The sequence below is a fragment of the Camelus bactrianus genome, chromosome 13 (assembly GCF_048773025.1).
Source record: "Camelus bactrianus isolate YW-2024 breed Bactrian camel chromosome 13, ASM4877302v1, whole genome shotgun sequence".
Taxonomy (NCBI): domain Eukaryota; kingdom Metazoa; phylum Chordata; class Mammalia; order Artiodactyla; family Camelidae; genus Camelus; species Camelus bactrianus.
In genome coordinates this window covers 15635236-15652296 of record NC_133551.1, presented here as the reverse complement: position 1 = coordinate 15652296, position 17061 = coordinate 15635236, and the positions used below count along the sequence as shown (strand labels likewise).

Genomic DNA, 17061 nt, shown 5'->3' with positions numbered 1-17061 from the left:
ATAGTTCTTACTATGACCTAGTAGCACAGACCGAATCAATGTTTCCAGAGATGAAATTACAGATTTTAAGTATAAGTCAAGGAGTTAAAGATGGAGGTGCTGGCTTATAGAAGAACATCACCAGTTTCAATGTCTGGATCAATGTCAAAGGTAGCGTTTCCAGGCCAGATGTTTCCTTGCTTGTAGAAGTGCTGGCAGACTGCCAGAGCCGACCGCTCTGCGCCCTCGCTCTCGTAGGCGTGATTCCCAACGGAGATGTTGCGGAGCTGCAGGTACTTCAACCGGAAGGAGAAGCAGAAGTCGGGAGCACTCAGCCAGGCAGAAGTGAGGCCATGACTCCCCTCCCTCCTCGCCTTTGAGACGGCAGGTTCCCGCCTCCTGTTCAGGGGGAGGCTGGCACACTGGCATGCAGAGTAAGTGATGAGCCACTGCGCACCAGGACGGCAGAGGGCGAAGGGCACTCGTGAATTAACTAGACTTCTGAGTTGAAGTCTCACTTCTGTGCCTTGAGCAAGTCATACACTTTCTGAGCCTCTGCTTTATAATATGCAAAATTAAAGGCTTAAGCCATATACTCTCTGAGGTTCTTTTCTCCTTTAAAGAATTACATTTAGGAACTGACTTTGACAGTTAGTGTGAAATACAAGTTTTATTTATCTTTGAACTATTATTTCCTCTAAGGTCAGAGTTTTGTTTTACTATAATATAGGAAAGGAGATACAACTGTTCCAGGCTAACCAGCAAAACTTTTTCTAAAAATAATATTTTTAAAATCTTTATCTTCGCAAGAATACAGTTTAGTCACTTTTATAGCAATATCCCCCTTCTAAAAGCCCTTCCATGGCTTCCTGTCTCTCAGAACAAATTTCAAAATTCTTTTCCAGAGCCTGTTAAGCCCGGAGAGATCTCGCCCTGTTTCTGCCCTCCTGCCCCTCACTCCTCTGCACACTTGCCTTAAACATACTAAGTGTTTTCCACCCTCAGGGGCCTTTGCTGTTGCCACTCCTGCAGCCTGAAATATTCCCCCCAAGACTTCAAGTCCCCAGAGAGGTCTTTCCTGACCACCCTGAGGCCCCTGCTAATATTTTATGCTACTTAATTTTTTTTCATAGCACTCATCACTGTTGGAAATCAAGTGATTTTGCTTAAACTTGTTTAAAATCCGTATCTTCCATTAGAATGTGAGTTCCATGGAGCAAGGAATTTATCAAGTCTACTGCTCTAACCCCAGCACTTAGAACAGTATTGTAAGCAAATAGGGTAGGGGGTCCCAGAGAATGAGACCCAGGCATGGCTTTCTTGACATAAGAGAAGCCATCTTTGGCCTAAGTCATTTTGTGACCTAAGCCTGGCCATGGTGCTGGTTCTTGAACTGGTCTCAGTAATTAATGAGCTTAAGGGAACAAAAGGAAGCAGAAACAAATGACTGTTATCAGACAAGAGAAGGAACAATAACAACGATAATTTAACAGCTGTAAAGACTCCCAGTTCTGTTTCAATAGTAGGATTAGCTGGAAGTGCTCAACCACCAGATCAACTAGAACCTAACGAGTGATGAAGTTAACCTTTTCTGAACCTCGTGACTTCAATCAACTACAGCTTGGACTCTGTGACCACCCAAGCCCCTTCATGAATGTGCTTGTACCCTTAGCTTAAAACTTCCCCCATTTTACTGTTCTGGGAGACACTGCTTTGGGAAAGATCCCCAGTGTTCTCCTTACCTGCTGCAAGTAATAAACCCTCCCTTCTCCCAGTCTTTGGCTTGGTTGTGTCTTTTGGCTCGACATCCACCAAGGGGCAAACCCAGTTTCCAGGTAACAGTATGAGGCACAAAGTAGGTGCTCAAATATTTTTGTCAAATTAACGGTGAGATGAAAATTACTATGATGGGATAGAAGATCTTCATTCACTAGAGTTAATCTTGCACAGTAGGATGGCACACAGCTAGGACAGGATTTGTGACTGTGGCACCAGTCTTTCTGGTAGCACTGGGAACATGAAAATGGGCTGGGAACAGAATTAAGCTGCATAGAGTGTTAAATAGCATTATGTCCTACATATAGGGGGAAACAGAATAATGCTGGGGACGCTCGGTTTTGAGCTGTTTGTTTTCCATACAAGGAAATAAGTGTATTAAGTCTTTCTAAAGCTACTCTGAGCCAAACTGGTAGTTTTATAGTGGGGGGGGGGGGGTAGTAAGAGGTAAACAGTACATTAAATGAAAAAGGAGGTAAAAGATATTGAATGTGGTAAGGTAGCAAGGAGACCAGTGTGCCTGGAATGCGGGGTGTGTAACGGGAGGTAAAGCCAGAAAGGCAAGCCGGGGTCATGAAGCGGTCACATCTGTATGGGGCCCAGTAGCTCTTCTGAGTGCTCACTACCTGTGAGGCAGCCCCCATGGGAATTACCCAAAGATCTGAGCCCTCCACCACGGACACTTGTGTGTCTTAAATCTTGTAAGATCTCGAAACGCAAAAGATCCAAGGTGCAGGGCTTCAGGTACATGCGGACATTATAAGCTATGCTACGGCTAGACTGCCTGCCTTGCCGTCCTCATTAGGCTCTTTGTGGAGGTCTGAGCACCTGCAAGAGACGGATGGTGTGGACTAAGAGTGTTGCCTGCCATCAAGCCATCAGCCACTGCAGTGGTGCTGAGGTTGTGACCTGAGGGGAAGTCAGGAGGGAGAAAAACAGGATACTAGCCCCAGGTAGTTAAGATGCATATTAAAGGAACCATTGCCCTGAGCCCAGACTCCTGCATCTTAACACGTAGCAAAGCGCTAAAACCATCAATCTGAGATACCTGTTTTTTGTGATTAGCAGTAATCTTTTGACGTACCACTACATGTTTTTGGTTTTGGTTTTGGTTTTGGTTTTTTCCAGCAAAAGCTCCTATATATCCTGGTTCCTACCTTAACTCCTTGGCATAGTCCCTCAGAGCCATCTGGGAGGCTGCCTTCCCAGACTAGAGTCCACAGTGATGTCCTTGAATAAAACAAAATTCTCAACTTTTAGGTTGTGCTTTTTTTTTTTCAGTCAACAATGTTCAGGGACAAGTGTTAGGACTGTATCCAGCTAAGGGGCAGGTCTGGAGCCTGAGTCAAGGATGCTGGGACTGGAATGTGGTGTGGGACTATGGCTGGAAGGCGTAGGACCTGTAGGATTGACAGATGGGGCACTTAAGTGGCTACAGCCTCTGTGGGGCTTTCATCAGGCTGGGCAACTGTCCCCATTTGCCTCTGCAGCTCTGCCTTAAGAGAAGCAGGTTTTCACGCAGATCCATAGGTCCCAGGTCATCCTTTGAGACAATATAAAAATACATTAAAGGTCCTTACCTGAGTGGTGTGGCACGCAAGGTAAGGCAGACTAAAATGGGTTGCTTCTCTATTATAGATGGATTTTTTGTGGTGCCTCTGTGATCACCTGATCTGACACATACAATGAGTCTTTTGAGCTCATTCAATCATTCACAGACATCTGAGTGCCTATTGTGTACCTCTGCCTTTGTGGAATAAATATATCAATGTGTGGCACTGAACACTGTTATGTATGTATGTATATATAAATGTGTTTGTGTATATACACACAATGAGGAGCATTGCACAATCAAACCTGTGATCTCAGGTGGATTCTTTAGAATCAGAAAGTGGTGGGCAGGCGGAGGGGAAGAAGGGAAGCCAACCAGAAGTAGGGATTTATAGACCATGCCTGAGCTGCAAGAGTAAATGGTTCCAAGACCCTGAGACCTTTAACCTAAGCAACTGACCAGAAAGAGACGCAGGTCTGGGGAGCGGGTGGGAAGAGACTATGAACCTGCTTTGGACAGAGCGGTTCTGAGGTGCTTTGAGCTGTCTGCAGGCGGCAGTGTCAGCGTCAGTGACTCCAACTGCTCAGGAGTCACCTGTCTTGGCGAAGGTAGAGGCTACGGAGCGGGGGAAATTCTGCAGGAAAGGGACAAACGTTTGAGGACTGCCCTAATTTAAGGAGCAGATGAAAGAAGGAACCTAGTAAAGATGACCCAAACATGACCAAGGAAACCAGGATACAGTATAAAAATAACTAGGTCTTTGACATTCAAATACATAAGCACGTATACTGAACAAAGAATGGTGCTGTTACAACCAGCGCTGGCTCAGGACGAGGCCCTGACTATTCGTCTGATGACATTTTAGGGCTCCACTCCTCAAGAAAACCAATTAGTCGTGGAAATAGCTCTAACGGCTGAGAAGTTACCGTCTTATCTGTTTGTTCTCTTTGGTGTCTATCACCTCAGCCATCAAGATATTCCCTTACAGCAAACAGGTCTTTCCTTCATACACATTTTCCCCTATCCAGTCTCTAGAATCACGTAGAATAACTGACCTCATTAACCACAAAAACTTTATTCATGAGCCTCGTGACCAAGATACTTTTTACCTTCAGTTAAAAAAAAAAAAAAGCCTGGAAGTGCCTGCTGTAAGACGGTGGGGAGTCACCTGCCCTAGGCAAACCCCACCCCAATTAAGAATATCTACTTGTAGACTAGTAGAAGGAATCTCCGTGCAGTTCTGTAATGAACAGGGGAATCGGATCAACACAGCGGCCTGAATGCCAAATACTATATTTAAAAGACTGCTTTTAGGCTTCCTAATAAAGGTAAAAATGTTTTAGAAAAAATTTAATGAACCGTTTACGTCTTGCCTCTACCCACTCCCCCACCAAACAAACTACCAACTAGGTTCAGAGTATCTTTTTAGGTAAACATAATAAACTTAAAACAAGAATCTCAGAGCTGAGTATCTCCAGCATTATACCGTTTTGTCCCTTACAAATGATAGGACAATGCTATTTAACAATGAGGCTTACTGCTATTACTATAAAGACTTTGGGCCAATATTCACCATCTGCGTGCTGTCAGAAAGCCTTAGTGCCACAAATACGTATTTTATCTCACTGTGTGTGGTTTGTGGCTAGATAATGAAGACAATGATTGCACTGTAATAATTTTTTGATGAAGAGTTGTAATAATTTTGAAATGTCGTCTAAGACTAACCCAGGTTGGAAACACTGACTTTAAGAAAGCTTCCAATGATTGCTACAAAATGGGAGGTTTCAGACTTGAGAAAGTACTGTTTGTAGCAAAAACAAATTGTCTAGAAACTCAGAATAGAAATTTGACTCATCTGTATGAAAAACAAGCTTACGTTTTTGGGTGTAGTTAATCAATGGTACAATAAAATCATTGTTATCTATGACATAAAAGCCTTACTTATTTTTTAAATGAACTTTCAGGTCTTGGTTACTATACACACTCTGCAAAGTTAATATTCTCAGTACTTGTTAAGGGCCCCTGAAAGTATAAACGCTGAAGACTTAAATGACCACTTACAACCAGGGTCATAGTTAATCATTTTAAAGCTTTGAAGTTCTCATGCCAAGCCCCAGCTCTGACTCTTTTCATTAAGTCTTTGAAGTTTCTGTCTCTCTGTTACTAAACAAAAACATTTCTCAACTTCCAGTTTTGTAAAAGTTTGTTGGCAATATTAAAAATTTTTTAATGGTTTTATGCATGTCATTATATATTTCATTAAAAAAAATTCACCCTTGTACACGTGAATGTCAGTTTCTATTATGCCCATTGCTAACAATTCTGCAGGCTAATCTTTCTTCCAAGTAAAGAATGCACGTACTCTGTTTACCTGGTTCACTGCGAAGGTGATCTGATCGTACACCTCCCTTTGCGTGTACACTGCGTATGTGTCATCCATTCGGTCCATATATCCTTTTAGGAAGAGGTGTTTGAATGCTATAGTGTTCTCTTCCTTGAAAGCTACCACCATCTGGTTACTTAGCCCAAAAAAGATCAGCTTAAAAGAAAAAAAAGAAGTAAGAGGGTGAAAAAGTAATGAAATAAAAGGTCTCCATATAATGCCAATTTATCTATTCAAGATTCGATGTCTAATTAATTCTGAATACGTTCAATAGAAATTAAAGTTTTGGCAGCTGTGAATTAATTTTTCCTGAAATATAAGGTGGGTTTCCAGTTTTTAAACAAAAGAAAGTGACTTTTCCTGTTTTCAGCACTTATTTTCATGTATGGTCTCACTTATGACATTGTCCCCACCAACAAAAGCTTTAGGAGTTCAAAGAAGTCCTTTAGGAATTCTTAAGTTCAGAGACGCAAGGTAACTTTGACTAAGGAAGTGGGGAGATTCCCATAAGGAAGAAAGAGTAATAGAAACCCTGAAGTATGTGCAGAACTTGGGTAGGGGACATGGGAGGAGCACAGGGGAAAGGCTAGGAAGGTGGAGTGGAACTTAGCACTTTAGGGGGACACTGAGGCATAATTCAATTTGAGAAATAGCAAAAAAAATGTGAGCAGAAAAACTGGAGACAGATGGTTCAGGGGTTTGAACGCTAAGTGGAAGAGTTTAACATGAATTCTGCAGGACAGCAAGAAGGCCTTGAAGCAGGTGTACAATACAATGTGAGCGTTGTCTTACATAAGCCTAAGTCCTATCACCAGACTGTATTCCGGGGCTAGCTGCCAAAACTGTGACAAGAAGACCGAAAATAAAAATATTCTTTCAACTCGTCTCTAAATTAAAGTATGTTAAGATAACATATCCTTCGTATTCATGCAGGACTGGCCCCTGAGTTTTACATAAAACTCAGTTATTTACACACAAAAAAGTTGTTTAACTGCACTGCTGTCATATTCACATACACTCTCCCATCACACCCACACCTTACTGTACTCCAAGTTCTCTTTTACCTTCTCTTCCCTCCCAAACCACTTCAATCTCTCTCTCTCTCTCTCTCTCTCTCTCTCTCTCTCTCTCTCACACACACACGCACGCGTGCTATATGTTTAGAACATATACTTTGACTTAGGTCCCAGGGTGAGGGGCAAGGTATATTTTATATGGAAAAGGAGAACAACATTGAACCCTCTATATGCCATACACTGTTCCAGGAACTTTCTTCACACTAATCCCAAAGTATAGTTCCTAATATACCCATTTTACAGATAAGTACATAAAGACTCAGAAAAGTTAAATAATTTTTATAAGTCATATCAGTAGGAAGTGTATAGTCAAAATATGAACCCAAGTCTAACAGACTAAATCCAAGCTCTAGCCATCCAATCATGTACACAAAGTACCCAGGTCTGTTTGGGGAGAAACAGACAGCAGACCAGGCTTTTCCCCTCTCATGTCCCCTTGTGATGTACGCCCTGCACCCCGCACATGTCATCACTTTCCACCTAATTCGACTGCCATTTCTGAAAAGCCTCTTTAAGTTGTGTCCTATTTAAATTCCAATAAGATGACTTGATATTCCAGGGATTTCACATCTATTGAAGCTGATGACCAAAAAGCCTCCAGAGAATTCCCAAAGACATTTTTACCTATTCAAGCACACGAGTACCTGCACGTGCCGGCACTGAGCTAGGTCCTGAGCATACAGAAGACACAGCCTTGCCCTCAAGGACCTAGTGGTAGGCAGGAGGCCCACTGGCAGAGAGAGAACTGCTGTAATTCAGAGGCTGAGCCAGGCAGCGGGAACAGGGAAACTGTCAGTAGGGTGCCTATCATCTTCGACATCTATTTTTTTGCTGCTGCTGCTCCTGACACAAAATCTCCAGCTTAACAGGAGTACCACCTTTTCTCTGAAAAGAGGAACTCTGTCATCAAGTCACCCTAATTTGCTCATTTGGACAAAGTATGTAATATTTGTTTGATTGCGCCAATGTAAATTAAGGAAATATCACAATTAAGAAAAACCCTGTTACTTTGAAAAACTTACCTAAATGCCTTTTATATGCTTATTACTAACAGGCTTAACATCTTAAACTGTTAGTCAGTTTCCTCTTGACCACCCTAGGAAACACAGGAAGGTTAGATGAGCTCCCTAAAAGATTTAGGAGTAATTAAGGACGTAAGTCCTAGAGGGAATAAAATCTGAGTTTCAGTCTCCGTTCTACTCTTCTAGTTTCCTGACTATGACAGGTTATTTTACCTCACTAAGCCTCAGTGTTCTCATCTGTGTAATGGGGATACCACTGCCTACCTCTGATTTATTTTAAGAATTAAACATGATGGTGTAAAATGTTTAGCCCCAAACACAGCAAACACACAAGTGGTATCTATCACTCTAAGTAGAAAATATTCATGTTCAACTGATATAGTTTTTCCCTCTTACTTATCAGAAACAACACAGATAGTTTTTTTCACTATTTGATACATGTATTATCAACTGGAAATTAAGAATTTCAATTCTAACTTGCCAAATATTATACTGAGAATTGAGCATCTGTTTTATGTTGATATCTTAGAGAGAGAGCACCTGCCTCTAAAATCTTGATTCTGCCATTGACTAGTCCTGTGGCTTTTTAAAAACCCTATAAACATCAGTTCCCTCTTCTGTGAAATGAAGGACACCAGTATTTATTCAATAGGAGTGCTGATGAAAATTGAATGAAATAATGTCCTGGGAAAAGGTAACCACTCAAATGTTAGTCTCCTTTACATGACATCAAGCATCAGAAACTTAGACAAGAACTTTCACCAACTTCCATTTGATTGTAGAAAAAGCCTTAGCTTCTAACAATTTTAAGCATTTGTTCTCAAAAATCAGTTAAGATTAGCGATTTCAGTTTAAAAAAATCTCCTTGAATATCAGTTGTTTACTTACTCATGCATTTTTCACCGAATCACGAGAAAGTATTGATAAAGTTGAATCATCACATCTATTTTTCCTATTACAATCTGCTTTTATTTTTGTCCTTTTGCTTTAACAAGAGATAATTACTGTCACTAGCAAGAAAACACACCTTTACAAGAATAAATCATAAGTATATATATACATATATATATGTAAAGAATCACAAAATATAATTTCCCCCAAAAATGTTAAGAGAAGCCAAGGAAATGAGATTTGACATCTCCTAAAATGAAGCCTCAAATTTCACCCCCTATGCTACTCCTTTTCAGTTGGCCCCACATTCTCCCACTGCAGGGCTCCTGTGATCACAGGGATGTAAGAATCCAAGTATCTGCCTCAGCCTGAAGTTTCTGAAGAGAGAGAAATTCTCAGGAAACTAACTAGGAAGGAAAAGAATCCTCTGGTTGGGCAACAGCTGGTTTCCACGGTTGATACAGAAACCTTCAGCTAAACTTCTTGATTGGAAGCCAAGCCAAATATTAAAATATTCTTTTCCTGAAAAGTAATTACATTATGTGACTAAAGTTATAGCCTAATGAAAGATGAGAAGGAAAAAAGTTAGGGGGAAAAAACCCCAAAATCTTCTTCACAAATATTGAAGAGAGAAGGGTGTAAGATTGTATGTCTCCTTATTTATTGTTCTTTATCATGCATACAGTTAAAAGTTATTAAAAAAAGAAAAACACCAGTATCCATCGTCCTCTTTGTTAGTAAGAGAAGACTTCACTAAACTCATGATCCGAGATGCTTACCTGGATAGTCACCATTACAATTTTTAGAATTTGTATGGCAAGTTTCCATGGTTTTCTACCTCGAGCCCAGAACTTCTCACAAGGATTCATGAAAAAAAATTTGAGTTTTCGCCTCATCTGATCTTCTAATAGAAGTTCCTCCGAGGGAGATGTATGCTGATTAAAAGTGCAGTGATTTTCCTCTTCGTGAGAGCGGCAGCTACTTACAATGACCTCAGGATTTGCCATCTCTGGGAGGAAAACAAGAAAAAACAACTGTAAGTGAAGGCAAAATCAATGTTCTATTGCTATTGCAGGCTAGTTGAAGAAACCCAAACAAAAGATCTGCTTTCAAATAAGCACCATTGTGCTAAACTGTACTTTTGATGTTTACAGAATCAATTAGAATGTAGCACGTCATTTTGCTTCAGTTACTAAGTGAATTTTTACCCAATTGAAAATTACCAAATTCAAGGGCTGCTATTAATAAAAAATTACATGTACATACATAGAGTATGTATATGCTTTCTGCCTCATTCAGTAACGTATAGTTAAAGCAGGGTGTCCTGAAAGCCCACGTAAGGGCTTCAGAAAGTAGGTGGACTCTGAAATTTTATGCAAAATTTTGCAGATATATGGATATGGTCACTTTTCCTAAGGAGATACAGTTTCATCAGATTACTAAAACAAAAAAAATTAAAACCATTGAGTTAAAGGTAGAAGTTGTGCTGTAGAGAACCAAGATCTTGTTTGGTTTCTAATCCTGATTCTACAATGTGACTCTTCTGTCACCTTAGGCAAGTCACTCAGCCTGTCTGAGCCTCAGCGTTCTCTTCTGCAAAATGGGAATAAGAATACCCACCCTCATATGTTTCTAGCGAGCCTGCAATGAAAACGCAAACAAAGCCCTTGCATAGCGTCTAACACTAAGCAAACAGCCTCACTTTCCCTACAGCCCCAGCAGATGGAGCAGCTTCCTGAACAGTCAACAAGGTTCTTGAGAGGCAGTGGAAGCCTCAGAGGACTTACAGTGGAGGTCTGCAAAGAAGAACTCAGAATCTCAATTTAAGTCCAAATCCCAATCAGCCACATCACTTGTACTAGCTTTTTACTGAAGGCCTTATATATATTTTACGTAGCACATTTTACTTTTCAAAGCACTTCATACCTATTTTTTTGGTCGATTTGAAAAGGATGGGGCTGGTTTTATTGCTTTCATAGTCAGCTTATCCAAAGTGATAAAGTCTCTCCAGAAGCTGGAACCTACCTTGGATCTTCCCTCAGACTAATACTGATATTATGGAAGCCTGTTCAAAGTAAAATACCCCAAACCACCAAGGAGAGTAGAGTTCCTTTTTATAGACTAGAAAGGCTGGCTCTATTTGATAATTTTTACCATAACTTCTATTCATAGATTGATGGGGGTGTGGTGGGATTCAAACTGTATTAATACAATATCTTACAAGTCACTGCTCAGGTGCTTTCCAGGTCTAGAATGCGACATTTGGTTCTGAATCAAAACATTCTTAGCAAACCCAACATCTCCAAACAATAGATAGTGGCTATAAAAATCTATCCGTGGGGAAAGTTGTAAAATTCTTGATAAATAAAAGATTAATAAGGATATTACTGAGTCAACAGGGCCTAAAGCATGTTTACAATAACATATGCAGTACCTTCAAAATGAAATAATTATAATAGAATTCATTAAAGTATGGTTGGTGTGTGTGTGTTAAAATGCCTGTCAAGATCTGAGTACAGTAACTTTTAGGTAAAGACATATGGAGAGAAAAAGTTAATTCCTTAGGGCTTTTCATTCAAAACCATTTTTTTTTTCCTTCTTCAACAAGGTATGACATTTAAACTAGCATTTAAAGAGACTTTACCTCTGGGAATTATAAGAAAGATGATTTTATGTTCACCAGAAACTCGCATACGAACTCCAACATAATAATGAAGTTGTTAATAATACAGCGTGTTGGTGAATGACAGATTTGAGGTCACATTCACCCCTTTCTATTTTGGTACAGGGGAAAATTAAACTTTAAACAAACGAGCCGCACGACGTGTAACAGTACCCATAGGAACAAAGTAAAAAGAGCCAACCACGATTAATGTATTCAGCACCAAGCTGTCCCGGAAGGAAGACGTTTCTTTCACGAGGGCTGATCGCTCAACTTGCTGCAAACCTTAGCTTTACCACGTCACAGAAGCCCCTCTGAAGGTGCACTTTAAAAACTGCCACTGCCCAGACCCCTAGCCGCTGACTGTGTCGGCCAACACGCCTCCACAACCGCCCGGGGCGCCGCGCAGGTGGAGATGCGGCCCACGGTACCAGGCATGCTCGCAGAGTCTACAGCTAACACACCGAGGGGAGTTATTCACAGCGGGGAGAGGCTTAACTAAACTGAACTGCAGAAAGTTAAAGAAAACCAGGGAATATATGTAAACAGCAAAACCCTCAGAGTTGACGACAGGCACGCGAGCTGCTCACACGACCCGAGCCCGGCTGGAGGCTGCTGTCGCTCAGCGCAGGGACCCCGGCTTTGGCCCCCAAGCCCATCCGCCCCCGCCTCTAACACAGGGACACTCCGAGTCAGGAGAGGCTGGCAGCGCAACCTGCAGGACGTCTCCGAGCCCCTGGCCGCACGCAGACGGCCGCCCTCCGCCCAGGCGTTCCAGGCCGGGCCCGGCCCGCACGCACGTGGCTTCCCGGCGCGCGGCAGGGTCTCCGGGCAGCCGCGGCGGGAGTCCCGGCTTCCCCGGGCGCGGGGGCCGCCGCCACTGACCTTGGGCAGGTAGCGGAGCTCGCGCGGGGCCGAACTGCTGCAGCTCGCACCCCGCGCCCACCTGTGTCCCCTCCATGGCGCCGGTGTCCCGGGGCCCGACCCTCCCGCCTTGTATCACCCACGGCTGGAGACGTCGCGGTCCCTCCCTTGGCGCCGCGGGCGCCGTTCCCACGACACCCGACGCCTCCCGGCGCTGCGGCGCTCGGCTCACTCGCGGCCGCGACGGGCGGAGGGGGCGCCGGCTGAGGGGCGGGGGCGGGGGCGGGGTCGTCGCGGCTTCTCAGCGGCCGGGGCTGCTGCGGGTCCGCCGCTCTAGAAGCGTCCGAGGCCCGGCTCAGCCCGGAGTCCGACGTGAGCCCGGCGGCCAGGAGCCGCCGCGGTGGCATTCCCCCTCCTCCGGCCGTTTGAACCCGTGACCCCCTCCGCATCGCTCCGGCTCCCCTGCACGCCCTGTCTGGAGCCGCCCTTCAGGACGTGGGGCCAAGGAGGCCGCCTGAGCGAGCCGGCGCTGTCCCCGTTCTCTGGGCGCCTCACTCCCTTCGCGCCCCTCCGGGTCCCCATAGACGACCCGCTCAACCCTCCTCGGGTTTTCTGCGGTTGCCTGCAGCCGGGAGGAGCAAGTGCATGGGCTCCGGGCTCCCTCTCACCGGTTGTGGGGGTAAACGAGCCAGGACTGATGTGGAATGCCTGGAGGCGGGTGAGTGCGCAGCCCTCTCCAGCAGCCTTCTACTCTGATTTTTTTTTTTTTTTTTTTTTTTTTTTTTTTTTTTTTTTAAGTACAGAGGAAATCGTGAAGGGGAAGACTTTTCAAGCTTGAGCCCTCTCTAGGCCTTCGAGTTTGGGAGAATTGCTATAAAATTAGCGGACTGTTAACTAGGCTCTTGAAGAATGGATGCTGAGTTTGAAAGAGTCCCGAAAAGCTCTTAAAAGAAATGTGACTGGAAGTACTTGAAGTAAAGATTCTTTGCTTGGCCAAACTTCAGTCAGGCTCCTGAAGCCTTCTTCTAGGCTCACGTGTGCACTTCCTTGTAAAAATCCAGTTTTAGGAAGAACTTTGCTAAGTCAATTTAACCAGAAGCACCCTCCGCCTCAGTATGTGATGATCGTCAGTATGTTTGCTGCTTCCTCATCCTTCACTCCCCAGGAGCTGTCTGATGGTCCTGGTCCTTTTTCAGCAAGAGTCCTGCTAGGTCATTTTAGCCAGAACTCTCCTTAACTCTACTGTTTCTTTTAGGATATTCCATCCACTAACCCCTAACCTGCAAATTTCCACTTGCCCATGCTGTATTGGGAGTTGTACCCCGTCTCCTCCACTGTAAAATTTCATTGCAGTGGCCCCTGAAGCTATCTGGATGGACACTTTCATAAGTGTCATTGAATATTTTTTTAAGAGTAGACCTGCAACCATAACCTTTTTTTTCATGAATTCTTTTATTTTAAATTAAACTTTAGCTTATCAGGAATAAATCAAGCACGTTGATTTTAATTACAGCCACTTTGGGTTTGTTTTAATTGATTTCTTTCTTTTTCTTTTTCTTTTCTTTTTTTTTTTTGGCCACAGGCAGATTTGTGAAAAGTCGCTGAATTTCCACAACAGTTAGTTCCCCAAATTATATAAAGAGCTTTTAGATCTTTTACAAAATTGTTTCCAAATTCTAAACCAGGATAATTAGCATGGATAATTTATAAATGGCAATATTTTTTCTTGCAGTGGAGTACAAGAATTTTATGCTGATCATAAACCTGAATCCCAAGTGCTGTGAACAAGGTAGGTGGTCAAAAGGGTATAATTGGCACACTCAATTCTCAAGTGCAATTTGGAAAATGTAATCTCCTATGCCCACATGCCTACACATGACTTAATAATATCTCCTTATCATAACAATGACGGTGGGAGTTTGAAATGCTTGATTGTTCAGGAACAATCTGAACTTTAGAGAGGTTTGCAGCCATAAGAGATGGCCCTAGTTACAGCTGAGTTAAGTAGACTGGTGAATAGAAAAAGTCAAGCTTTGGTGTCAGACAGCTGGGGACCCACACTCCCTTCTTTGCCACCTACTGACCGGCCCCAGGGAATTACTTAACCTCTCCATCTCCCCATTTCCTTCTATATATAATTTGCCTAATAAAAGGAATGATGAATTTTAATTAATTTGATAGATGTAAAGCACCCATTACTGTGCCTGACGTACTTTATCTGCTTGTGAATGTCGATCCTTTTTTAATTTTAATTTTTGGAAGATTAAATTCATGAAAAAATCAACTATGTTTATGTATTGTAAGACAGTATTGTTAAGATGTCAATTCTTACCAAGTTCATTCATAGATTAATCTCAATCAAAATTCCAGCAAGCTATTTCACACAGATTGACAAGCTAATTCTAAAATTCTATGGAAATGCAAAGAACCCAGAATAACAAAAGCAATTTTTTAAAATAAGAACAGAGTTGGAGGATTTACCCTAACTGATTTCAAGACTTATTATAAAGCTCTATAAACATGATGTTTTGGTGTTTATGGAAAGAGACATATAAAATGGATTGGAACAGACTAGCAGGCGCAGAAATAGATCCTCACATAACAAATTACATTGTGCCAAAACAATGTAAAGGAGAAAATTAAACCCTGACAATGAACATAATGATGTTGTTGGTTTAAAGTAGTATATTGCCATCAAATCAAAAGGAAGACAGGAAATTAAGTCAAAATTTAAGGTCAGCATTTCTGGAAGCAGGACAGGAGCACATTAGAAACAGTTAACATATCTAAGCAGTCAGTCTTGCTTGTAATTGTTGTCATGTTATAAATGTGTGTTCCTGACCCTGCTGGTGAGTACTTCTTACAAATAAAATAAATATTAATATGTTTAGATACAAGAATACATTGTTTTAATCCTATTGATGGTATTTCAAGAAATAACCTTTTGCAAGCAAAACAACTTCATAAATTGGTGAGTTAAACATATTTCTATGTAATATTATTGATCTTGCTAGGAGATCCAAGTGTTACATTGTTTGAATATTACCTAATCATGTTTGCTGCATTTTCAGAGTTGAAATATTCACTGAAGGATATAGTTCTTTGTAAAACAGACTAAATATTTTTATTGTGAAAAAAAGTAAACGAGCTTATAAAAAGCAACATATGCCCTAATGCCCAATCTGATAATTCTTTTTGAAACACTTATAACAGCTGAACCAACATCAAACATAGAATAAGAAATTTTCTCTCGTCTGGAATATCTGTCACAAAACAAAGATCAAATTTATTGAATAAGGTAATTAATGTTCTATGTGTTTTAAACTGTCATATGAAGAATAACTTTTTAAATATTAACTGCTTTTCATCTTGAAAAATAATTTTTATTTAGAATTTATTTTGCATTATTGCTTCCCTCTTTTAATTATTTTTGTTATGAAATGTCTAACAAGTAACATGTAACTGAAATATACAACCTTGTCTGATATATTGGTTCATAATAATAATAAATCACACTTTTCTTATTATCTCTTAAAACAGAAAGAAACCTCTGGAACTCTTAGTATATCCCTGTCACAGAAGAATAATTCATTGTTTATTATGTGGTTTCTCTTTACATTTTAAAAACATGTAAAAAGTGTTATGAAAATACAAAATAACTCATGATTTTAGGAATTTCATTTTTTTTGTTTTTTTTCCTGAATCCTAAAGATTTGTATCTGTTGGGAATTTGGAAACACTACTACAATAACCATTTGCCATCACAAAAAAATTCTGCAGTGAACATCTATGAACCACTGCCTCACGCATGTGTATGAGTTCCTCTTGGGTAAACATCAAGGAGTAGAATTGCTGGATGGTAGGATACATACGTTTTCAGTTTTAATAGATCCTGCCAAATTACTCCCCAAAGTGGTTATCCCAAATCATTTAATGAACTTTATATGGTGCACCTTCTACCTGGGAGGCATAGATCTACTCACAGGGGATGCAGCAGTGAAAAAAAAAAAAAAAAAAACTTCTGCCTTGTAGAGTTTACAGTTCAGTGGGAAAAGACAGACAATGCCTATAACAAGTAGACTATAGAGTGTTTCAGAAGGTGATAAATACTATGGGGAAAAAATTAAGCAGAGAAAGGAGAACAAGGAGTATTAGAAGTTGCCGTTTTAGCCAGGGTAGCTCATTCAGGAGTTAACATCTTAGCAAAAACATGAAGGAGATCTGGCTGAAGTGTTCCAGGCAGAGGGAACAGCCAGTGCAGAGCAGGAGCCTGCCTGGTGTGTTTGAGTAACAGCAGGGAGGCCAGTGTGTCTGCAGCCGTGTGAGCCGTCAGGAGGAATGGTAGGAAATGAGGTTAGTGACAGGGGCCAGGCTAAGCTGGACCTTGTAGGCCATTGTGAGGGTTGGCTTTAACACAGAGTGAAAGGGGAGCCTTTGTAGGGTTTTGAGCAGACGATTGGCATGATTTGACTTATGTTTTACAAGTATGTTCCTCTGAGTGCTGTGTGGAAAATACATCCGCAAAGGGTGAAAGATGAAAGCAAAGGAGTCAAAGGATGACTCTTGGGTTTTCGCCTGAGCAATCATGAAGGTGGAGTGGCCATCAGCTGAGGTGGAGAAGACTGCAGGGTGAGCAGGTGGGTGGGGAGAATCAGGAGCTGAGTTTGAACACGCGTTTGAGATGTCTATTAAGTGCTTCCCAGCTGTCTGTTGGAGGCAACTTGATTTGGCTTTGTTTCCATTCCTCTCACAGACATACATCTGTGAAATACAGTTCAACTAAATTGCTAGAAAATGGAATAAAGACATTTAGAATACTAAGTAGTTTTGTTCATATGTAACATAAAGCAGTTATG

At 41.7% G+C, this 17061-nt stretch overlaps 1 protein-coding gene across 6 annotated transcripts in view; it reads right to left on the bottom strand.

Annotated features, from left to right (window-relative positions):
* Positions 1 to 12944, bottom strand: part of MCOLN3 (mucolipin TRP cation channel 3) — a 29829-nt gene extending 16885 nt beyond the window's left edge. Inside the window, exons 1-4 of one of the 6 annotated variants that reach the window (XM_074376115.1) lie at positions 12874 to 12944; positions 9459 to 9688; positions 5670 to 5846; positions 122 to 275 (exon numbers count right to left, since the gene is read on the bottom strand). In XM_074376115.1, the coding sequence (XP_074232216.1) occupies positions 122 to 275; positions 5670 to 5846; positions 9459 to 9686 (559 nt within the window). In that variant the 5' untranslated portion in view covers positions 9687 to 9688; positions 12874 to 12944. The other 5 variants (XM_074376110.1, XM_074376111.1, XM_074376112.1 and 2 more) reach the window with 5 other exon arrangements.
* Between the last annotated feature and the right edge of the window lie 4117 nt (positions 12945 to 17061).